General features: G+C 37.8%; 2 protein-coding genes across 4 annotated transcripts in view; one reads left to right on the top strand and one right to left on the bottom strand.

Annotated features, from left to right (window-relative positions):
• Window positions 1-618: 618 nt before the first annotated feature.
• TRMT44 (tRNA methyltransferase 44 homolog) lies at window positions 619-17,891 on the bottom strand. The gene is given in 12 exon segments (XM_036382124.2): window positions 619-1,076; window positions 3,528-3,644; window positions 4,475-4,865; window positions 5,532-5,715; window positions 6,355-6,461; window positions 9,146-9,217; window positions 10,613-10,684; window positions 10,686-10,721; window positions 12,890-12,958; window positions 14,118-14,337; window positions 15,188-15,305; window positions 17,486-17,891. Coding segments are annotated over 12 exon segments (2,025 nt in total). The 3' UTR covers window positions 619-843.
• A 13-nt stretch (window positions 17,892-17,904) lies between these two features.
• Window positions 17,905-25,733, top strand: part of ACOX3 (acyl-CoA oxidase 3, pristanoyl) — a 31,888-nt gene continuing 24,059 nt past the window's right edge. Inside the window, exons 1-7 of one of the 3 annotated variants that reach the window (XM_036382122.2) lie at window positions 17,905-17,982; window positions 20,199-20,365; window positions 21,802-22,035; window positions 23,022-23,093; window positions 23,848-23,937; window positions 24,397-24,540; window positions 25,410-25,498. In XM_036382122.2, coding sequence (XP_036238015.1) covers window positions 20,210-20,365; window positions 21,802-22,035; window positions 23,022-23,093; window positions 23,848-23,937; window positions 24,397-24,540; window positions 25,410-25,498 — 785 coding nt within the window. In that variant the 5' untranslated portion in view covers window positions 17,905-17,982; window positions 20,199-20,209. Of the gene's footprint in view, window positions 17,983-18,051; window positions 18,516-20,198; window positions 20,366-21,801; window positions 22,036-23,021; window positions 23,094-23,847; window positions 23,938-24,396; window positions 24,541-25,409; window positions 25,499-25,733 lie in introns of those variants that run through there. The other 2 variants (XM_036382121.1, XM_036382123.2) reach the window with 2 other exon arrangements.

The following is a 25,733-nucleotide window of genomic DNA, read 5'->3' as shown; positions in this document are numbered from 1 at the left end:
CTGCAGATTGAGCTCTGAGTGGTGGAAGCCCCAGGCAAGAGGCTGAGAAATGGCACCCTTCACACAGGAAAGGGCCTGGGGACCTGTGGCAGCACTGGACACTCAGAGATGAGGCAGGAGCCGAGGATACCCAGACTTTGTGTGCTGGGCCTGTGAGGGTATAAAAACCCAGGAGTTCCTTTGTACAAGGTCCCTCATCAGAGGCAGCAGCTTGAGCTGCTATTTTGTTGTTGCACCAAGTTTAAATTATTTTAAGGACTGAGACCTGTGCTATGGGAATCCTGGGGCCAGGGAGTAAAGGAACCTTGTCTGACTGTGTGAGTGTGGGGGTGTAGGGAGACAAGCAGGGCAACCCTGGGCTCACTGGAGCTGCCTGCTGTGAAGGGGCTTCAGTCCCAGCTCAGGTGCTGCAGGTGTGGCTGCCAGAGTGGCACCTGGATGGCGGGACAGAGAAGTTTCCCTAAGACACTTGGAAACTGTGGAACAAAACAGGCTAATTTTCAGGGCTTGAAAATGCTGCATCATGTACTTTTGATCTGATTAAGGATCATGAGGAGTTTCCCAGGAAATTAAGTTTTTAAACTTTTCTACTTATACAAAGGCATGCTAGACAAGCTGTGACAAATCCAAAAATATAAATGTACTTTACTATGCCTATTACCTGTTAATAAAAAAATAAAGAATTAGAAATACAGGAGAACTTGTAAACCAACTGCAAAATAAGATGCACAGAAATGAGGAAAATCCCCCCATACTGTACAGATGTTCACACACTAGGCAGTCCCAAAGTCAATCATAGATTCTCTTAGGTACATAAATCTAAACACAAGTTGCAACATTTCATTATTGTATATGTTTTTTCTTCTTAATCATCTGAGACTGCCTTAGCTCCTCAGTCCCATGGGCATATGGGCAAGCTTCAGAAGGTAAAGAACAACCATCAGGATGATGAATGAAAAACCAACAGAGGCGTGTTTTAAATGCTTCAGCTGAAAGGCGCCGTTTCACTTCAGGTTTAGTTTTACTTGGTGGTTTCTCTTTTCTCCAGTCACGAATATGAACTCTCCCATTTAGAACTAAGATTTAAAAACAAACAAAAATGTAGCTGTTAATAAGAGATCCATGACAATTATACTGGAAAAAATTGTAGTGACATTCTGTGAATGAAAAACATTCTACAAATGGATCACTCAGGCAAAACCATCTGAGCCATTTGTACAGAAACAGACAGAAGTACACAACAAACCACTACAAAGATAATGCAGACACAGTAAAAAGAAGACTTGATTAATTTCCCTGAGAGATGTTTCACTGCCATGCTGAATAGTTTGAGGCACCTTTGCATCATCTTTGTAGACATTTGTTAGTTCATTTTAAATATAGCAGTTGGGATCATTGAGACTAAAATCATCTGAACTTAGATTGCAAGTTCTAACAAAAGAAGTTTCAACTTCAAGAACTGTAATTCTTCCCATGTTTTTAACTTTATGATTCCACATCTAAAATGTGATTACCAGCAAGTGTCTTCTGCTACTTTCACAGTTCACTGACCCAAAAACACACAGCACCAAGGAGATGACAAGTCTAATCCTTCATGAGAGCCAACACTGAATTATCATTGGTTAATAAGGATTCAGCACTTTGGGCTTTTCAAATTAGTTTGCTGTGTTAGGGCCATAAACTGCACATGTACACACTTGTGAATCTCTGTCAACTCCTTAAATGAGTAAACAGATAAAAGGAAATTAGCCAGAGAGGAAGAAAAAAAACAAACAGATGATAAACAACAGTGAAAATGAAGAGGGAAGAATCTGCCACTTTTAAGTTGCCATGCTCTACTTTCATATTCTGCTTCAATCACACCTTCTGTCTCAGACACTTCTAGCTTGGGATAGTTAACTAATTCCATTCTGCATTCTGATCATTGCTATTCAAAAAGTAACAAGTCCAGTGAAAGCTGAATATCACACAGTCTGCCCTGGATGAATTAATGTCTCCAGGTTTCCTTGTGATACACAGACAGATCTGAACTCATAGTAAGCCAATCAAGAAGCAATTCCAGCTGAGCTTTAAAATCCCTCACAAAAGAGGAAGAAAAATTAACAGGTATTTATTATGAAACATAATTTTTCCCTAGAAAATCAGTCTTGTATTGGACAAGATACCTGATCTAAAGAAACTGCCACCTATCAATTATTCTAAGACCCAGTTTCTGTTTGGTGTGTGTGTACATCCATCCATTTCCATGTTGTAAAATAAAAAAAAAAATCAGTAAAAATGACAAAAGAGCTAGCTATGTTCTTCTCTGTCCTCCTGGGCAGGAGCAATGTCCTTGGAGACCACCAGAAGTTTCTTGTTATGGTGACATGCTACTAAGGGAGAATCAAGTGGTCTCTCCCCAGGCCCTGTGACATAAATTACTGAGATGGTCTGACTTAATCCCAGTCTTTTCTTCATAGGTAATGTGCACACAGCCTCCAAGCCAATTTAAAATGCTCATTCCATTTACAATATAACATATTGCAAAACCTATTTCAGCTATTCCTAATGATAGGAAACCAAATTCAGACATACAAACAACTCCACATGACCAACTCTTTTTAATGGATGGTAATTCAGGAGGATTCTATCAGCCAAGTGTACACAATTATTTAGTGGATGCTAAACTTGCTTAAGTTGACCACTGGCAACAAACAGGTTGCATACTCAGGATTACTTTCCATGGATTAATTCATCAGTATTTTACAGCAGACATAGACATAACACATTTTGAAATTTGAAGCAGCTTTAATACTGATAAAACCTTGAAGATCTCGTATTACTGCAAAGCTACATTTTAGTTTTGCAAAACTTCACACTCACAAAAAAGCCCCAAAGCACAAATTACACAAAGCACACTGTCACCACACATTACAACAGGGAAAAAAAAAACAAACCCAAAAAACTGCTATCAACAAACCCAGCCAGCCACAGAGACTTGCTACTGAGTTCTTTCTGCCATGCTACCACAAGCTACACAAACACAAGCTTTATAAACACATCAAGCCTCATAATTATAGGTTCTTAAGGAGACTAATTTTGTTTCATGTCAGCATTTACACTTTGGGCATGCATTTACATTTCATGTCAGCATTTACACATTTCATGTCAGCATTTAGCCCCAGCTAAATACTTTAGTAATATTGCTCTGTATTTCACAGCCTCAAAACCATCAGTATTTCATAGGAAGAAACAAGAATAAAAAGTCAAAGAATAGCATCAAATCAGCCACCTAAACTAAAGGCTTGTCTTTTCAGATACAGTCAGTGCAGAACATTTTGCTGATAGATGCCTTACCAATCTCAATTCATAAGAGCTTTACTAACAATATCTTGGAGCAATGGGCACATAAAGAATATTCAGTTTTCTACAAAGATACAAAAAATAGTTAAAAAACCACCAGAGTAATTTTTCAGTTAAGTTTAACTGCATATAGAGGAGATAAATAATTAAGGAGAAAAAAAAAAAACAACTCAAAACTCCTTTACCTTCAAATACTTGATGATTGTTCTTGAGTAGTGTCTGCAGGCCTCCATATTCACTTTTCAGCTTTTTTAAAATCTCTTTATCCAAGTGTTCTGCCACTTCTCTCAAGGAAAGGCTTTCTGCAATAAAAAAATGGTAGAATGATTAAAAACTTTCTCTATAAAGCCTTAATACAATTCAACTTCTATTCAAGGTAATGACTGTGAGCAGAATGTCAGAATTATCTACCAGGACTGCAGCAACTTTTTTCCCAATATGATGTATGGTATATATTTTATATGTATATTGTCTGTAAAACAGCAGCTTTCATTTTGCAGGACTCAGGTCAGAATTTCTACAGTAAGACACCTTTTATTTGCTCTGCTTTTTTTACAGTAGCATGTAACCCTCAGTGCAATAAGCACTGTTCATAAGCATGTAGTTAGAAGACTCAGTCAGTAAAATATGACTTATTACAGTGAGTAAATTATAAAAAGAGATGGAAGAAATTGGAAAGATGGTAGTAGTGATAACTGACTGCTTATACAATTAACAGCAGCTTAACATTCTTTTTGTTCCTAAAACTAAACTAAAAAATCCTAATCATGTTGTAACCTAATGGCACTTCAAAGGACTTCTTACAAACTCTACAGAAGTATAGCTAATTATTATGCTAATATTCTAAACCATAATGTTCTCCACTAATAGGGTAGAGTTGTGGGTTTAGTTTGGTTTGGTTTAATAAAAATCGATTCTATAATAGTGTTTAAGTGTAAACGAGGAAAAAAACTCACACCAATTTCAAAATATTCTTCTACATGCAATAAAACATAGTGGGAAAAAAAAAGCACCTTTGATTGCTACTGTATTGTTCCCAGTGTTTCCTAAAAATCTATTCACAAACTTGTAAATTTGCTGGAAAAGACATGTTCTGCCAGCTAAAGATAGTGTAAAGGAAAGATAACCTCACCTCCTTGATTCCAGGTATTCATATTTCCACCCTGTTTATCAGAACATGATTTCTGGGGGGCTGCATTTAACAGCAGGTTTGCCACATTGAGAACCACTTCATCTACAAAGTCTCGAGGGAGGGAAGCACAATTTCTGACTTGTTCTACTTTTTCTCTGGGTCGAAATCCAGGCATCCAAATTGTACCAGCTGTTTCAGTCTCATCTTCAGGAGGCTCTGAGCCTGCTTCTTTGCACAGACCACCACAGTGATGCTCATGGTTAAATCCAACCCTTCTGTCACACGTGGCCCCAGCACAGGTCCGACGACTGTTAATAAACTGTGTTATCTGTTCATCAATCAGAGCATGTTCTACAGCTGGATAGGTCCTGCTTTTCCCAACAAAACTGACCTATTTTGGCAGAAACAAGTAAATCACTATCAGAGTCCTGTATTTACACCCAGCCCCACAAACTCCACATGTTTATGCAGGGTACTCTCACTACCTACAATAAAATCCAATATCAACTCAATGCTCAGTAACACCTGAGGGGTTTTTAATTCCAGTCTTTGAATATTGGTGCCCCAGAAGAAATCCAGTAAACAAATCATAATCCATCATGCTATAAAATCACACAGCAAAAAATATTGTTCCTAACCCTCAGATTATTTAAAGCTGGACACCTCTTCCTACTCTGAAAAGACTTCACTTTGAATTTCACTGGACAAGAAAAACAACAAAATTAAGTACAAAGTAAGACAGGCAACTAGAAAAATTAAGGTAGAAAAAAAGGTTTTTTAAGTTTTTCATCATATAGAGTGACATAAGAGAAAATCATGAAACATTTCATTTTTTCCTGTTTTTTTTTTTGGGGGGGGGACTGTACCTATAACATTAAGAGAATAATTCCCAAGAAAACAATGAGTATTTTTAATCTCTTTTCAGAGCATACTGTATCAAGTAATGAAGCTGACTATAATCTTATCTTACAAAAATAATAATGAACAAACATCCGTACGCTTCAAACAGAGCAGATTAAAAAAAACAAGACAAAAGCTCTACAGAGGCCAAAATTACCCTTTTTGTTGATGGAATTCTAAGGCAATCTTCTTCCACATGAAAGCCACATACAAATCCCACTTGGGCAACAAAATCTAGATATTCTCTGTACTGAGTTTTCTTGCTTTGTCTTCGGCTGTATTTTCCATGGAAATCAAAGAAGCAGCATGGCAGCACAAAGTAACAACATGAATAGGAAGACCTACAAGAAGGATAACAAACTGCTGAACAGTAAATTATTTCAGAAAACATAAACATTTAACAAACAACCTATCAGATAAAAGCAACAATGGAAATTTTATTAAGCTACAGAGCTTCATGCAATAATATTTGTAACTTCCTCTTTCAATCAAACGATTAATTTAGTCAAAATTACCATTTCCAAAGTATTTGATGCAGCAACCTACTTTGCCAACTTAGTTTGCAGAAGTAAAACTAAATTACTTTTGCTGGTGGTAAAGAGCACAACAGCACAAGGGAAGGCAGAACCATAAGCTTGTATTTACAAGAAAAAAAAACACAACAAAAAGCCACTCAATAGCTTCACATATAAGGAATAAAAAACAGTTTTGGTTTTTGAATGTCAAAAGCAAAATACTGCACTGCATTCTATGAGAAAGTAAATACTGCATCTGCACTTCTCTACAAAAACACTTGGTAAAAATAATCAACTTGCTTCAAAAGCAGCCAGTCTTAAAAGAACAACTGGTGTGGAAACAAAGCTGACAGTTTTTATCAAGCCTACATAGGTAATTGGGGGGGAGGGGGGGCTGTTTGTTTTTTTCTGTCTGTTTGTTTTTTTAATTCCTTCCATCCCACTCCCCTCCCTCTGCAAAAATACCTAGCTGCAATTACAGGTATCCATGGTGTTAATTCATCTGAATGGTTTCCTATGAGCCAGTCAGTGTCTGGAAAGAGATGACTGTCACCTGGAATGATTGTAGCTTCCTACAAAACAGAACAACACAGCAAGTGAATGCTATAGCATGTTTCTTTAAAGCATTTTATTTAATATCAAGTAATACCGGCTCACAAATACAAGGTGAGTGAGCAGCACAGACATCAACAATGTTCTCCTCAGCAATTTTTATAGCTACAGAGAAGTAATTAAACAAAAAACACCCACAAAACATGGGTCAGCAAAACAGTAGAATAGCAACTCTGATTAAGATATCTGGCATTTAAATATATTAGATATATAAACAAAAAAAAAATATATATATTTATATATTTAAATAAATATCATACACTAAATTATGATTTCTTGCCAATCTCCTTCTGTCACTTGTATGCCTGAACTTGGTTTTTCAGAAAGGCACTTAATTTGCCATCTTGCAGTCTGTAGGACTCACACAGCAATTAATCAGAACACACCTTCATTGTTATTTTCTCCTCCTTGACAGCTGCTGCCCAAATCAAATCCTAGTATACAGAACACCACTCTCTTCACATGATATCATTCATGTATAATAAAACAGTATCAAACAAAAGAAACCTCAAATAAAACTAAGAGGATGAATTCCTCATACAGGCTAAATTCAAATGTTCTGCAGTGGCTATTATGTTTGTGCATCACAAGTACATTTTCTCACTTTGAACTAAGTTCAGCAGAGAAAGTACTGAAAGATGCTGACACCATCCAAGTAGACACTCTTCCCTGAACATCTCTATGAACATTAAAAGAATTATTGGGCAAATTTGAAAAAAGTTTTAGATTTTAATTTCCACAGTCTTTTAGGAAAAGTTTTGGAAATTACACCCATAATCTCTTTTTATATAGAAAAGATATGTTTTAAGAACTTAAAATTCACATGTACATGCATCACATGTATCTGTATAGGAATTAAAGAATAAAATAAAACAAAACCACTAATGAGGGAATTTCAGACTATCTTGGTTACTTTCCAAATCCCTCTAAAGGATTAACACGGTGATTGTTCACTTAAAATTGTTCCCTTTAATACTACAGCTCATTTTTAGATATGCATTAACATTTCTAGATAATGAATGTAACAAGTTTTTTTGGCAGATTACTGGATGTTAAATTACCAAGGCTTTGGTAAGTGTTTCCTTAAGGTTGATTAAACACATTGCTCATACTTTACATTTCAGTTTTGATCATTCAATTTAGGCATAGCATGAATTATCAGTGCCTCACTGCCCATTCTGACAGTCACCCCAATCAAATTTGTATTTACTGTGTCTGAGAGCAGTTTAGAAGCACAGAGTGCCACCTGTTACATCCATTTAGGTTAGAACTGTACTGAACCCCACAGGTGGCAACACCTACCCTGCAACTCGTGCTGGAAGTAAAGATCAAAACAAAATTAGCTACAGGGGTAACAAAGTGTGAGCAGGTTCTTCTTCCTTCTGTAGCTCCTGTGGCTACATGAGCCTTGCAAAATCATTTCACCCTTCCTGTTCCTGGTCTAATTCCTTCCGGCATCAATCATTACTTTCTTCAGCATATATTTTATTGTTTCTAATCTTTCTAGGCAGAAATAGGAACATGTAATACAAAGACAGAGAGACAATGCTGTTCATCATGATCAGATGTGACTTAATACAGTACAAGAAGAATGATGGAGCACCACAGCTTGATGGTTTGGGTTGTTTGTTGAAGCTTTTCGGTAAGATCTGCTTGCAGACTGCAGTAAAGGAATATGGCAGTTTTGAAACTTGTACCCAAAATAGCAGGGTGGAAAAGAGAAGGCTACCTGCTTCTCAACAACACTGAAATCTGTGATGTCCCATCTGTGAAAATTGATTTTCTTTCCTAATTTAATGAGTTAGCACCCTCATTGTTGAATGAACAATTCATAATATGTTGAATGAACTTTAAAACAGCACTAGAGAATAACCACAGGTGGAAAATTATTTTACTATATTGGGAGCTGAAAATTTTGACAGAACAGAGTAAGAAATTCTAGACCTGAAGAACAAAAAACCAGGAACACCTCACCTCCCAAGGACAACTGCTCATTGGCACCATGCTTTAATGAGTATCAGATTATTAGATTTAATCAGTATCAGAATCAAAGTGAATGCTCCTGTGCTCAAATAGTTCATGAAAATGATAACATGAAACTTGAAATATAATCACTTTTGCAGACTCATTTTCCTGTTCATTTTTGAAGGCTTCTATTGCTATTATTTATGTTGGCTCCTTTGAGGTTCAACAGCAACTTTTCCCCCCAAAAGAGAACATAGCACTAGAAGGTCAGAATCATTTTCATGTAATTATCACAAATTATGAGTGCCTTTATTATCTTGTATGAACTAGTGGTGCAAATAAAGCTGCTTAATACTGATCATCTGGTAAAAAGAAAGCTTGTTTCATGGTGTGCATGTCTGTACATGCAGTAAGAAATCATGCCAGTGGTTTTTGGCTGAGAAACAAACAAGTTGCAAACATGCAAGGGTACAATACAATATTTTTCTCATATTTTTCTCCCTTTACAACTTACTACACCACCAAGGGATATGGGTAGCAGCATAACAAACCCATGGGTCCCTTTAGACAACTGTGTGTAACCAGTGTGCTTCCTTACACTTGCATCAATACATCCTGAAACAGTGAACAAATGAATAAATGTACAGATCAGTAAGACTGACATACATTTGCATAATACCTCTAAGTGTGTCTCTGGTCCATACATGTCCCATATTTTTCTTCTCCTCACATCAATTCCTCTTCCTGGATGCTGAAATATTTGAACAAAAATATTCAATTTAAGTACTACTTTTTTCAGAAATTTCAAGTAAGTTCAGTAAATGTACACACTAACTTCAATTATTTCATTCTGTTAAGATTTAGACACAGAACAAAAAGCAGCTTTGCCATTTCAGCTGAATACTTTTACTCCCTTTCTTCCCTTTGAAATATGAAGGGAATAATTAGGAAACCTTAAGAATATATCTGGTTCAAAATTTTACCTGGGCACACCTACTGAGACTGCTCTTGAAAATCTGTATCTCTAGAAATGTAAAAACAGAGGTGTTGATTTTTCGTTTGTTTGTTTTTAAAATATCAAGGCCTTTCACAAGTTGAGTACTACTGCAGCACCCACAGTGCTCAAAGAAAAATACTACTCTAAGCAGGCCTTAGTGGAGAACCACCTATCAGCTACTGATACCCAAACACTTTTTTCCCCTATGTGAATTAAAGGGAAGAGGAAATAGACTGGAAACTAAAGCAAGAAATGAAGAATGTGTAGTATTTGAAATCCAAGAACCTTGTGCAGAACTAAGAAAAATCAATTACTAAAAAAAGTCTCATAAAACTCTCATACATGATTTTCTTGACAGTCAATGTTTGTCAGCACTGAGTGAATGACTGACTGATTGAAAAATCCACACAGAAAACAGCAGCTTATGGTACACAAAAGTTTTCTGGCCACACAAGAATAGAAATCTTGTGCTAGGAGAACTTGGAACATTTCCCTACTCCCCCAGTGACATCTCTTTATCTAATAAGAGACATTCATTTCCTTTAAAAATTTCCCCATGTTCTCCTAAAAGTGGAAAATGCAATTTTCTGAATCAGACAGACCCAACTTCAATGGGTTTTGTTTAGTCTCACTGTTCTTTCATTGCTATTTCAGCAACTATGCCTCAACAAACTGAATTATGCTGCTGCTACATTTTTACTCCAAAAAGTACAGTATGCTGTTAGGCATTTTTAATTAAGAAATCTCAGGACTGCTTTCAAAGATATAGAAAAACATTTTATGACATCACAAGTAGAATTCATTTTGGATAAAAATAAGTTCATGAACACATCTTGTGAGAGGTAGAACCTATGTCGAAATTTCACATTCCTTTTGCATAACTGAAGTAATCCATTACCTTTCTTTAGTTTTCTTTTCTTTTTCTGAGAAAAAATAGCCCTGAATTTAAATTAAATACACTAATTAAGATAAATAAATGAATGGTCTAATCCTCTGGTAGGATTTTCTGTTAGTAACTAGAGGGACAAAATCCTGTTTTAGCAACATGAATTAGTTTATTTTGGCTATTTGCATGCCAGATAAAAGGAAAGCATAACAAGAATATTGACACTAGTTTTTAATAATTATTTTAAAAATCATTCTATTTACCCCTTCATTGTTTAGAATATGAACCAGCAAACCATTTCCACATCCAAGATCTACAAATGACTGTTTCTTGGCTCAATCCTTTTTCTTTTCTCTCTTCTTCCCAAAGAATCTAAGAAAAGAAAACAAAACATATTAGGCTTCTGCTCTCACATTTCCCTGTAAGAAACCATCAAATGTTATTGGAGATGACAGAGGAAAGCTGGAAATGCAGCCTTGACAGAAAACATTCACTGCACTCACAGGTAAAATAAATTTAGAGAAAAAAAGAGAAAATCTGAAAAAAAAGAAAAAAAACCAAAACAAAACAGAAAAACACTGTTTATGGAGTGAAACAAGAATTATTTTGCAAAATATCAATAGTTTTCTAAGTGCTAAGCACATCCTCCACTCCATTTTGAGTCATTGGGAGTTGAAATTAGTCAGGACTTTACAGCTCTGGGCTAGAATGAACATAAATGTAAAATAAGTTGCTAAAACAATGGATACAAGAGAAGAACAGTGGAAAGCAAGGGAAGTATCAAGTAACCTTCATCAGTGTCTCTGCAAGTAACACCACAGATGCATTTCTATCCACTGCATTAAAGAACGCATTGCTGGCAGAGCTGAAAATAAACCCCAAAATATTCTTTGTGATCACTTGATGATACACTGGTACTTGCAACGTCCCTTTTACTGAACAAAGCAACAGTGTTACCTAGCAAGGTAACTGCCCCAAATTCTACACCAGCTAAGGGACCCCAAGGCTTTCAGCCAAATTCTTGTCCCTGATCTGTACATAAGTAGGTACTTTTACCCAGATATATAATCTATAATTAATAAGTGGCTGTTTCTCTGCAGAGTATGGATTAACCTTCACCATTTTCCAACTCTTTTTCCTTCAATGAGAAGTTAGAGATGACACATTTGTAACTCTGCACTCTGATTTTTCACTAGGACTACCAAAAATCTTGAAGAGTACTTAACTATGAAAATAAGTATTTGTAACATGGTGCATTTTGCTAGAAGGAAAAAAGCTGAAGATAAACACAGTCTGCTAATCTCATGGATTATGGTTTTAGATTTACCAATCATTGCACTTTGGCACTCCAGGCAGTATCCCAGAAATCCCTAATTACATCCTTCACAGATCCTATCCCCCAATTCCTGCAGGGTTTTTCACAACACAACAGCCATGCCCTTGGCCATGCCCCTGGATAGTGAGTGATGTCAACATGATTGGAAAATAAAATGGTCACATGCAGATGCCATAAATCCATAAAACTTAACACTGGACCTACTTTTTCTTAATCACCTGTATAATGTACTTCTAAACAATGAGTTTCATACACCATCAAATAGATACCTGAACATTTTGCAGCAGGTTAGGTTATTAATACCATACTTTTTCATTTACATAAACTGCATATTGAATGACTTTAATGACTTTCTGATAACTACTGCTATATTAGTCAAAATAAAATCACTGTAAACCAACAATCACATGTATAAACATGCTATCACTCCAGAATTTTCTTGTGGCTACAACTAAATTCCTAATTTTCAACACTGAATATTAAGATAGTAGTAAAAATGGTAGATGAGTCTATTACATAGCTATTTCCACAAGCCAGTATCTAAGGTTCCAAGGGGTTAAACACTAACTAACAAAATTAGTCCTCAATGAGTATTGGAAATGAGCTAACTTACTCAGAAAAACTGATTTAGGTAAGATGCTACAAGAATAGTTCAACGTAGACATGCTCTTACCACACCCTGGATGGAAAACAAAAATATCTATGTGCCTGCCTTTTAAAAACCTGAAGTTTCTAAGAACTGCAGGTGGCAGAATTTTCATAGAATCTTAAGTAGATAGATGCTTGAGAAAATTGCACCAAGCATTTATCTGCACTTCTAGCATCTGCAGTTGACCTTATTACAGTTGAAGATGGGATTTGAGCAGAAATTTTATCAAGAAAAGGCATAGCAGTGAAAAACCTTAAGTTTTTATTTGTTCATCATATAAAATGAACAAGTAATAGAAAAATTTATAAAAAATCAATGCTAATCTCTTATTGATCCATCTTATAACTTCTACATCAGTGCTTTTGGCTTTTTCACTTAGAAATAAATAAATCTTGTGTATGTAGATGACAAATTTCCTGTGAGAGAAGACTACAAATTTTCATCATATCTTCAAGAAGAAGTTTTTGTTTACCTCTAAAATTATCTTCTCTAGAGAGGTTCTCTTATCAGGAAATATAACCTTACAGCATATTATTAGGTAAAGCAGTTCCCTACCAGCAAGTAAGTGGCAATGGCAACATCTTCATAAACAAATTTCTCAGGATCTGTCACTTCAGGCCACACCTTCAGGAAAAAAAAAAACAGAATGAAAAATAGATAAATATTTATTTTTGGCATCATCTGAAACAACCTCAAAAATGTTCAGACACAGTAACTTGAATATTTATTCACTTCAGTAAGTTTCTGGACTTCACAGATTTTGGACTTTAACCTCATTAAAATATACCCAGAGAATATAAAGACTGTTTGATTCAACCAAACAATAAAGTTTCTAAGAACATTTTGGCTCCACATGTGCAGGTCACAAGTAAACAGCTGCACCTATTCTGTAACAGACCATGTATCTTTTGCTTAACTTTCTCATGAGAAAAAAATCTGATCTATACCTCTGCAACACTGAGGACATGAACATTTGTAAATTTCTTTTTACAAGGAACAGACCTGGAATTATCCTGGCACGACAGAACACAAAGAATCAAAATATGAAGTAGGAAGACAGAAAATTGAAATATTATTCCTAAGTGTTACTTTGTAAATGAAGAATTGAAACAAAGACTAAAACGTGTAACAGCAGCAATTCCACTGCAGAACTAAAGACTGAATTGTTGCCTTACCCAAAACTCTAATTCTCCTCTGCTTTGTTTCTTCCTGTTAGTACAGAAATATTATCAGTAAAACATTTCAGCATTTTCACTGTATGTTTTACAAAAGCATTGATCAATTTTTTTGTCTGCAGCTAGAGCCAAGTTTGCAAGAATAGAGACATTACTTCATACAGCACTCTGCTGCTCTTCAGGATCTCCAAGATAAGAAAACAAGTTGCAGCACTGCTCCTCTAATTCAAACACATATTAAGATAGTATCCAAAGGTTTTGGAGAAGGAGGTGTTTTATTTATGCCTTCTAAAATGTGGATAACTATTATTCCACTGACTTACTTCTTCCTTTTTATCATAAGTGATACATCCAAATATCCAAATATTTATTGTGAATTTGGCTCTAAATCCTGCTTTTCCAATTAAGTTTGTCCAAGTACTGAACTGTTGTATTCTCTATACAATTATCAAAAAAGCCCCCCAAAACACGAAACCAAAAAACATACAATTGCTTCTTTAATTAAAAAAAAAGATTTTATTGAAAGAAGCAGCTTCATTACACTGTAATGAAGTAAAAAAAAAAAAAGAAGGAAGGGTAATATCACTGCATTTACTGTTTAAGCTTACCTTTACCATCTCTTTGTACTTTTCTTTGAGGTCCTGATAAACCTTGCTGTATTTTGCTACTGAAATGAGTGAGAGTGTACTTTTAAACTCACTGGGCTTTTGCTCCACAGACCATTTAGCCAGTTTGGACAAAAGTTCATTTCCAAGCCATGCTAGTTTGGGGTACACAATTCCATCTGAAAACCAATCTTCTGCAAACGGAGCTACAACAGACACAGACCTTAAAAACAAACAAACAAACAAATAACTTAGTATAAATACAACATTTCACTATTTCAGCTATCTCAAGGACAGAGAAAACAAGGATAAAATGGAGAAAACCAGCAGATCAGAGATATAAAACTAGACTGGAGAATAAGTAAATATGTAGAGAAACAATGGGAAAATAAACCAGTGAAATTACTTAATAATGGAACAGTTTCCTCTGAATTTTGTTAGCTCATTATCTCTCAATTCAAACACAAAGAGTCCATGATGCATTTAACACAATAAATGAGGACTCACAGATGATGAGCAACCTGACCTCACAAGATAGCCAAACACTAAACAGTGAAAGTCAACTTTTCAAATTCCTGAAAAATAACAAGCAAAATTAAGAGAAAAATATATCCATTGTCACAACTCATTAGTTCATCATCTCTAACTTTATTCAGATTTTATTAGAGCATCCCCATATGCTCAGGACCAAACTGAATGGTCCATATTTCAATGACTAAAGCTCAGCCATTTACAGCAACTCTGGTTTGACCCTCACCCTTAGTAACGCCCACAAACCCTTTCTCACAGGCACTGCTACATCCTCATGATCAGAAGAGGCACATTTTTTCTAGACCATGCAAAGGTATAGTCAATCTTTACATTCAAAGGTGAAACAAGTTTGTTTTACATTATTCTGGGTATTGTAGATGTTTCTTTTTAGAGAACACTGTGCACTCCTATCACACCACTACTGTAATTTACTAATCAAGCAGAAAATTCTAAAATCTAAAATGCCTGCATACCAATATTAAACCATTGTGTGACTCTTGCAATAACTTACTGTTTGCTTCCTCTCCTCACTCCACACTTACCATTCCTCATCTTTTATATGTTTAAGTTGAATTTGATAAATATTGCACTTTTTAACCAGGTATTTTCCTTCACTGTTTTCCTCCAAAGGCAGAAAGGTCACAGTTCCATTGTACACATCTGAAAAGATATGCAAATAAGGGTTTACTATTCCATGGTGCAACCCACCCTGGTTAGCACCAAAATGAACTTCTGCCTGCAAACCAGTGAGGTAAGATCTAAGACAATAGAGAAAGGAGCACAATGCCAGGAAGAGATCTGCTTCTTGGTGTTCCTGACATCTGAAGCTACTGGATGATTTGAATTCTCCAAATTTAGCATTCTATGGCATGATGCTTCCAAAATATCTAGGGCTGACCAGAAGTACTCATTTTCATCACACCTAACTATTTTAATAAAGTAAAAACTAAACAATAAGATTTTTCTAGTATACAAATATCCCACAGCAAATCCAGAGTCCTGGGAAGCAGGTGTATATGCAGTATTACTTCCTCCAAAAATGAAAAAAAATCCTTTTAGCTATTGTTTACCCAGGGTGACTTCTGCAGAATAACTTCTTAGAGTTCTCCATTTTGAAAATGTTTTTTTAATTACCATCAAAACCAACGTTCTTGCAAATAAAAAAGGCTACACTGGCTTTTTTTAATCAACTTCCAATGGACTCCAAAGTTTTCTGAGTTAGACAAGAAAGAATGAATTAGCAATAGAGTAAATGTTAAGTCTTGCTATCTCATCCCATCCTTAGCAATTCCACTTCCAATATTTTTAATTGTAAAAAATCTCCTAGGCTTTTTCTTAGAGATACACTTTATAGATGCAGCTCAGGAGCATCTTCTCTTAGCATCAATAGAAAAAATAAACCAAACTGCAACATATAATATTTTTTTTAAAGGCACCGATTTTTTGAAGGCATCAGGTAAGAATCAAAGGCCTCAAGAACATCCCAAGTGTGGCCCATAAATGACTATCAGTCTTTCTGAATTGAAAGTCAAGCTGTTTCTGGAATTCTAATTCTTTCCAAAACACTACTACTAGAATTTAATCCATATCAACATTTTTCCAAACTTTATCTTAAAAGCAGTGTCAAGTTCTACCTCAAGTAAGTTTCTTTATATTAGCAGGATTTATTGGAGCATATTACCATCATACAATGTAAAAAAACACCACAAAGCAAAACAAAAACAAAACAAAAAACCTCACACACACAAAAACAACAATTAAAAAAACCCCAAAAAACCCAAAAAAGCAACAAGTTGAGATTTTTTCTTAATGTGAAAAATGCTAATCACTTGTTTTTAAAATTTTAAAAGTAATAAAATGGTTATAAAAATAGCAATATAATTAGAGTAATAATAATTTGGATAATTTGGATTAGGACAATATGAGACAACAGAAACAAAGAGTTACAGATGTCTGGGTACCTTTTTCTGGGCAGTATAAGCCCGAAAAAGGACACCCGTTAACAGAGGATTAACCCTTAAAAACAATAATTTGTTGCATATTAATACACATCATACATGATGCATAAATTCTATTCAAACAAAGGATTCTGTCTGGCCAGCATCAACTTCTTCCTCTTAATCTTAACGGTGTCTCACAGCTGAGCGAGGCAGGAAGAAATTAGTTTCTTCTGATAATGGAGCAATAAATACTTGTTCTCTGAAAGATTTAGGTGGTTTGTGGCTGCTATTTTGCTGTGAGTCCTTTCTTTTAAAAAAGGACTCACAATAGTCTCTATTTTAACATTATGTTATAACTTAAAACTATACTTAACACACTACTAAAAAAGTAATACAGCATAACTTTCTAACATAACACATATAACATTCATTTTAATATTTGCAAAAAGCCAATCATAAAATACACATTTTCCACATTAAGCAATACTAAACATGAAGCAAGTCGAAACAGACACTGCTGCTTGGCCAGGCAGGTGCCACAGCTGCCTGCTCTGTTCAGTAATTCCGCATTTCCCAACACTCCCGTCACTCCTGGTAAGCTGTCATTAGGTCTGCACTACGAGCGTGGGCAGCAGCTCCTGAGTGTCACAGCTCCCTGGTCTCTGTAATCTGTCTTTCAATGCTAAAACTTCAATGCTTCCTGGCACAACAACGAAAGGTAAAAATAAACCCTAAGCACACGATAGGGACAAAAGTCCATCTTCCTTCCCACAAACGGGAGAAAACAAGGGCATTTCTCTCATGTGCGAGACAATCTCCGAGGGGACGGGTCTGCGACAGCCCCAGCCCCTCACAGCCGCGCTCCGGCCTCCCGCCACCCCCGGCCCTGCTCCTGCTCACCTTGCACCGCCAGCTCCCGGGCCGGGGGCGCGGCGGGGCGGCCCCGGGGCAGCAGCGTCCTCAGCACGGCGCGGAGCTCGCCAGACCCGCCCCAGGCCGTGAGGGGCGGGGGCGGCAGAGCCAGCTGGGCCCGCACCTCCCTCCAAAGCCGGCGCAGCTCCGCGGCCCCCGCCGCTCGCCCCTCCTGCCCGCCATCGCCCCCGCCTGCCCCCGCGGTGACCATGGACGGCGATATCTCCCCGCCCTCGCCGAGCGGCACCTTCCCCTCCGCCTGGACAGCGGCGCCGCTCAGTCTCCTGTTGGCCACCTGCGGCTTCTCCAGCCACACGCGCACGGCCGCCCAGAAGCCGCGGGGCAGCGCGGCGCCGCCGGGGTCCCGCAAGGCCGCCGTCCCCACCGGCCCCATCCGCCGCCCGCTGCCGCCGCCGCGCCAGGAGGCGGAGCGCGTCGCAGGCTGCTCCCGTCAGTTCCCGAGGCGGAGACGGCGCCGGCCGCAGGTACGTACCGGGTCCCCTGGCCCCCGCCTGCGGCTCTGAGGCTCCAAGTGCCGCAAGAGACCGCTGCCGTGCCGTCCTGCGGCTGAAAACGCGGGGAGCCGCCAGCAGGGCGTGAGGCTGGAGGGTCCTCACGGCATGTGCTGCTCTTTTGGGGAAGGTCTGTGCCGCTGTGACAGCGGGCGCGGAACAGCTGCGTGAAAACGCTCCGGAGAGCAAGCTCCAGACCGGGGCGGCTGACTGACACCGGACAGTCAGCCCGGCCCATCAAAGAAACATCTCGGTACACCTTTTTTTAGCAAATAACAGCACATCGTGCACATCTGGTTTTGCCCTGTCTGAGCAGAAGCCGTGCCCCGCCGTGAATTCGGGCCGCTCGAGCAGCGGCCCTGAGGCGATCCCGCACAAAGCGGTTCGTGCCCTGCCCGGCGGGTCCTGCTCTGGGCCCCTGCCAGCAGCAGATTGCTCGGAAATGCAGAGCCGCTAGAAGAGGAAATAAAGTAAAACACCGGTTGTATCATCTCTTGGCCATGAGGGTACAGTATCATTATTCTTGACAGCTACCAAGTGTCTGAGCTGTGTCATTATTATGTGAGATAGTTGAGGGTCATACCCTGCAAACTGTCCTTTGCCCTCGTGATTTGTGACCCGTTTTTGGTGCCCGGGTATGAAATTGAATTGCTAACAGGAGGACTTTCCACGGAAAAAGGTTTACAACTCAACATTTCACAGAGAAACTGCAGCAGTTCTTTGCAAAATGAAAACATTGTGGTTTTTACTTCCACCTTCACACACGTTTCAAAATTTCAGAGCAAGGCTGAAATTAACACTGAAGTTATTCTTTAGGACAGTCTGTTGTTACTTTCCTATTGCAACCACCTTTTTGATTTCTCAATTAGTTTTGAAAGTGTTGACTTGTAGCCAAATTACATTAAAACATTGCGTGAAGTCAGAAAATTTATAATATATTTTAAGCACAGAATGCTTTTTTAAATGATCTCTTAGGTTTTCTCATTTGGATAATATCACGGATTTGCAATGTAAATAAAGTTAGATGCAATAGCTGCAATATTACAGTGTAATTTTTTTCTCTTTTATGATGAAAAGCTGTTTGGTTGACCTATCCAACTGCTGCCTGATTTAGCTATTTTCCAAATACAAGCGTAGTATCTGTTTATTTGGCTGGAGGTTGAAACACTTACTCAATGTCCTTTTTTTATTTTTTTATTTTTTTTCTTTCCAAACCTGTTGCGCAGTACTGGAGCTGCATCTTCCTACAACTGATTTGGAAGTCACATGCAGAAATACTGTCCTGCTGTTCCCTTCTACTGTGTTTGTACTGTTCAGAACTAGAGCATGACCTCCATAAAAGAATAAGGTTGAAAGAAAAGAGAGGTATCAAGGAGATATATCAAGAAGATGGAGTGAGGAAAGGGGTTGAAAAAGCAGACTGCTGAAGTAGTTTCTGTACTTCATAATGTTTAAAGTCTCTAGTGAGCCCTTGGCCAGCCCTGGGCCAGGATGTCCTGCCTATACCTTTGAGTTGCTTCTTTCAGCCAGTCCTTCTGCTGCCCTGTCCGATGGTTTCTGCTCCCTCCAGGCGCAGCAGAGATCTCTGCCTCTGTGAGGTGCCAGGGATCGCTGGGAGTGCCGTGAGCAGCAGAGGGCTCTCCAACACCAGCTTCTGGAAGCTGCAGAGGATCAGCCTCTATTTCTTTGGTCCATGAAAGTCACGATTCTTCTCTCTCTCCCGAACCGGTGCAGTTGTACCTCCTGACAGGGAAATCCTGCAGGTTCTGTGCAGTTTTGTAGTGCTCTTGCCTGACCCATAGATGCACACAAAGTTGCCAGCAGACTTCATGGGGCCTTACTCCATTTGTTGTTTAAGACATGGTATTTTTTCACCTTTTATCACCCCCTTTCTTAATACACAATATGGTGATAACCAGTGGTGTCCCTGTTTCATATTTAGCTCATATTTTAATAACAGATATGATTTAATTCGTTTACATTGGGTAAAAGGCATTTTTTCTTTGTATCAAGCCAGTTGAATTAGAAAAAGGGAAGGGCAAGATTTTAGTTGCCTCTGCAGTGCTGTACTCATGCATTTGAACAAGTCTATGGATTCAATTAACACCTCTTTTAATTTCTTTTTATAGCTAACAATCCGATATCTGTGGTGCTTCAGTTTGTGTTTCATCTTTTCGTTTTTGCTGCAGTTTAGCTAACAATGAATCAGAAAGAAAAGACTGGCAACCAAAACTCATGGGATAATTTGCTGGCAGATTTCCCTCAAGGCCCCCTTTCCAGATATCGTAAGAAAGCTTCCTTCAACTGGAAGGAGATGGCACTTTTCATAGATGGTGAAGATATCATCCAACTGAAGGTAAACTTGGCAAGAATTGTAGGCATGTTTTAATTGTGCAGGTACCAGTAGAACTAAGTATGTTTTTTTTAAAGGGAGTATAGTTAATAATGCTCTGTAAATATGGAGCATGAAGGAATTTGATTTGCACAGCTAATTTTCAAAACAGAGCTGAATTTTTAAGCAATCTATTCTTCTGTGTCATAAGACTCATTTAATTACTGAACATCAGTACAGGGAGATCAGCAGGTGCAACATTCCAGAACTTGAGTGTTCATTTCAAACTGAGAAATAACTATATTCTACCATATTTCTTTACTGTTTGCTTTAAATCATAGATCACATGATTTTGTAAGGCACTTATGCAGAGCTAAGTTCAAGCCACCATCAAACAGTATTTCTGTCTTACTTTGACCTAATTTCCAATGTTATGTGCTTGCATTAATGTTTATGTGGCATTGCAATTGGAGATTAGCATGTGAACCTTGCTGAAAGCTAATCCTACCAAGAAAAGAGATTACCTGCAGCACCAGAGATGGTGTGGAAATGCATGACTTGGAGATACAGAAAGAGAAAGAGCTAGCTTTCTGAAGGTGGTGTAGTTTTACATAGATTTAAGTAATCTTGAATCTTCACCATAATTATAAAATCCTAGCAGGTAGATCAGAGAAATCCAAAAGGCCTGGTTTTGCATCTGGCTGGTGTGTGTTACAGCAGAGATAAAACCTCAAGTGTTCTGTGTCTGGAGTTTCAAAGCTGTGTGGGCATGTGGAGATGCTTACACAGAGAAAGGGAATGACTGCCTTTCAAAGGAAAGCACAGGAAGTCTGAACTTCTTCCTTCTTATGTGAAAGACAATTAAGAAGGTGTGGATATCTTGAAGACACAGGTCTGGGATAAAAAAAGTGCCATAATATATTACCTAATACAAAAAGGATCCAAATTACAACATTAAAAGATGCACAACCCCACATTGGAGGGCTGCATATGATGGTTCCATTAAATGGAGCCTTTTTTTACTTTCATCTGGGAACAGAGCAGTTGTGGTAGCCTAATGGTTTTACCATCATGGCATATTTCTAACTGAATGTAAGCCCTGGAGTTTTACCTTTATCCTCAGACTGAAGGACTTTTGCCCCTTAGATTCTGCCAGCAGCTTCATGTATTGAGATAGTGAAGCTGCTACACAAAGCAAGTAAGTTTTACCATACTGTTCTTGTAGGTTCAGAGTGAATCACTTCATGGTGAAGGAGATGTCATAAAATTTAGCTGCATGAGCTGTATATATGACAGATAATTTAAATATATTTCCTAATTCTCTGGAATTTTTGCTTTTTAAGTTTGTACCTTCCAGCAAGCAATTGTAGTTTGAGACCCAGTGCTACTTTGAAGGACGTTAACAGGTTTTGGTAATGATTTTAGGTCAGTATTCTCATGTCAGTTTTTTCCTCTCCAAGAACAGAATCTTCTCTGCTCTGGAAAATGATCCTCTCTTTGCACATCATCCTGGAGAAGATTTGTGCCGTGAGAAGTACCAGGAGCTGACCTTCCTGCGCTGCAAAAGGCTCTTTGAGTACGAGTTCCTCACTCAGCAAGAGATGATGGAGGACCCATTAAGGCTCTTTCATATGGTGATCTTTATAGGAATGTATGATTGGTCTCTGTGTCTCAAGTTTTTCTTACATTCTGGTGTAAGTACAGTTCAATGGCTATAGTAGTGTATGTTTGAATTTAAGTACTAATATCATAATTCTGTTGCTTTATGCCTATCTTATTAAAACTTGATCTTTTCCTCATCCTTTCTTTTCAAGAATGGATTAAGTTTTAGCTGGTTAGAGCAGTCAGAGAGCTGTGGGTAATCTTTGTTGTTAAACCCCTGTCTCCACTAGAATCCCACCTGGAAAGTAAAGGTGAAACAGTATAGACAGATACAGAAAAAAATTTTTGATGCCTTCTTTTGTTTACCGCTCTGCTTCCTCTCTAGGGTAGCCCAAGAACTTGGTTGTTGGTGGCTGTGTGTTTGCTAAAGATTTGCATGTATCAGAAACTTACCTGCTTGAGCTCCAGTGTCTTAATGAAGGGCAGAATCCAGAAGGAATGAAAAGCAGTTTAAAATTTCTCACTGGCTGAATTCTGTTAATCAGTTGTTTCCCAGATTGGTCTCTCATAAAGAATGCTCCACATAGCTGGTCAAATGTTATCAGTTTAATAAATTAATTAATTATTACTATTCGCACAGCTGGAGACCATCTAGGAATTAGAGTTTTGTTATGTGAATATCCACATGGGAAAACTGAAGCCACCTTTCAAATCAGCATTCTTGTTTGATCCTGAAGCAGCTACTTTTCAGTTCCCAATCTGTTTGCAGTAAAATGAACTAAAATAGTCTTTAGTTTTCCTTTGCTCAAGGGAATATCACTAAGGACAAGTGGAAAATATTTCTAAGCAATTGCTATGAAGGCTTGAACAAGTTAGAGCTGGGACAAGTTCAGTCATCTGTAAAGGGGCCTTGACAAGATCAAATCCTGACTTACCTTCCCCAGCTATAATCTAATTATAGTTTACTGTGCAGCTCACTTTCCCTGGTCTCTTTACTGGACATCACTATTAAAAGTCATGTGCAACTTGTGCTTTTCATCACAGGGCACTGATTTAATCCATTATTCTGTTTTTACAGTCATTTGCAGGTTCAATTATGAGTGCTTCTAAGAGACTTGCATATGTTTTGAAACAAGCTTATACTACAGAGGTAATTTTTTTCTAATAATTTGTGAGAAATGGACACTATTAGAACTGTGTTTGCACTATTTGCAGTTTTAGTGTTATTTCTGATCTCTTTGGGTACCTAGGTACCTCTAAATAGCAAAAGAAAAGGCCATGGAGCAGATTCAAGCATTGAGCTCTGACTGTCCTCACTACTAGCTCATAAACCACTTCCTGGATATGTTTTGGACTATCCAAGTTAACATGCAGACAAAATTTGGGAACTTTTCCCTAAAGGCAGTATAGATGACATTACACCAATTCAGGCTCTGTCCAGAGTCATTTAAAACTCTCCTGCTAGGATACTCTTAACCTTGACATGTTGCCATGAAAATTCCATTCTAATATTATAAAATGGAAAATAATAATGTCTTAATGCCAAAGAAACACCACATGGAGTTCAGTGGGAACTTGGGACCAAGCACTCTGCAGAATAAATGCAGCCTGTCTGATACAGAAGGTGCCAATCCTAAACATTTTCTCCAGTCCAGGCCATGTAGGCAGCATTCACTGTCTGGCCAGACCCTCTGATTTTGCAAGATCAATATTTTGATTGCACTTTAACTGAGCCTTGTGCTTCTTTTGTTGCTCATTATCACTTCCTTCTTTGTTTTGTTTTGTTTTTTTTTTTTTTGCCAAGTTACTCTCCAATAGCTGAATTTGAAATCATTTGAAAGTCTTGCTGTTTCAATTAATGTAATAAAGTGGTCTTGAACTGTGCCCTCTGTCTCCTAATTCAGATTTTTGGATGTTTTGCTCTGACTGAACTCAGCCACGGATCTAACACCAAAGGCTTACGGACTACAGCCACATTTGATCCCAGCACTCAGGTTAGTCCTTGATGCACACTGTCAGCCAGGCTTCCTTTCCATACTAAACTGTGTGAGAAGGAGTTGGTCCCTGCACAGGCTTCAGCTCTCACAGCTGAAACAACTCTCTCAGTTCTTTACTTGAACTCACAGCTCAGTTTAACCTAAAATCTAGGAAATGCTTCCCAGTCCATTAACCTGCATTTCTTTTTTTTTTTAACTGCTTAAATGAGCAATTAAAAAAGCTGAGTTTCAGTCTTTACAATGAGATAATGAGCTTTTTGAACTCTAATTTTTTTTCCTTGCTACATATGTTCTCTCTAAAGTTGAACACGATAAGAGAGATTTCAGGTGCTGGAGTGCAGTATAGAATAAATCCTGGCAGTTAATGAATGTTTTCAGAACATTGCCAGGGTGGTGGAAAAAAACCCACCTGATTTTAATTATTTAAATAACTTTCTTTTTATTTCCTGGTTACAGGAATTTGTCATCAATACACCTGACTTTGAAGCTGCAAAGTTCTGGGTTGGTAATTTGGGGAAGCATGCCACTCATGCACTTTTGTACGCCCAGCTCTATATGCCTGATGGACAGTGCCAAGGATTACATCCCTTTATTGTACAGGTAGGGTAGAAATATTGTTAATAATTTTATTCTTTTGGGGAAGAGTGGGTTCAAATTCAAGACTTTTTTATGATGTTATTTATACCTGACCAGCAGATTCTTTATTTAATACCTTTACATTTTATTGGAATTGTAACCAGGATACGTTTTTTTAAATGTTCACTGATTTTATGAAGGTTGTAGAGCTGGTTTTATACTCTCAGTTTTCTGCAAAACCTTCAGAAAATATAGAAGAGCTGAAAAGTCTCCAGATGATATTGGTACTTGTATAGATAGAACTCATCTGTGTCATATGAAGTCCTGAAAGTCTTGCACAGAACTTAAGATGATTTATGTCTGCCAGTGCTTCATGCTGATCTGCATGAAATCTGCAAACTTCTACCACAGAAATAATTTTATAAAATTAAAGGCATCAGAAAATACGTAGAAAATATGTTGGTGTAGTACAAAACTTGTACATAGTAAAATGTACTAGGCTAGCTGCAGACTGAACAAAGTTTATTACAGAATTGTAATATTTCAAAGCTGATTGCTACATAAAAATTCCAATGGTTTCTGCTTTGTCTGTGTACACCTGAAGGAGGTTTCAGTGCTAGTCTGATGAGAGCAGTCATCATTGTCAAGTGATATTTAAAACAGTGATGTAATTAATGTCATATTCCAAATTAATTTTCATTAAAGTATCTGTGTCCTGAATGAGAGGATGCATAAGTCAAGTTATATGCAGGATTATGTGCTTGAAAGAAACAGAGAGGTCTCTTTATCATTAATATCAGGGTACAAGTTGGGAATATTTTCAACCTTGGAAAAATTCAGTCAATAGCTTTCATTGCTCTGTTACTGAAATGTTTTGTTTCACTTCTGTACAGATTCGAGACACAAAAACTCTCCTACCAATGCCAGGTGTGATGGTAGGAGATGTAGGAAAGAAAATTGGGTTGAATGGATTGGATAATGGGTAAGTCAATACATCTGAAAGAGAAAACATTCTAGGTTATGTCATACTGCAGTGGTGCAAAGATCCCCTGTATCTGTTCTGTCCTTACTCCTGAAATGTTCACTAGTAGTTTAAAATTGTTGATATTTCTAAAAAAAAAATCCAGATTGAAAGATCTTGATTTTCAGTATTTTCTATCTGAATATTAACAGCCTTTCAGCCTTTCTCACTCTTTAAAATGTGAAGTGCTCCTGGT

This window comes from Molothrus ater, chromosome 4 (assembly GCF_012460135.2).
Source record: "Molothrus ater isolate BHLD 08-10-18 breed brown headed cowbird chromosome 4, BPBGC_Mater_1.1, whole genome shotgun sequence".
Taxonomy (NCBI): domain Eukaryota; kingdom Metazoa; phylum Chordata; class Aves; order Passeriformes; family Icteridae; genus Molothrus; species Molothrus ater.
Note: the sequence above shows the minus strand (reverse complement) of the source record. Positions and strands in the feature narration are given on the sequence as shown.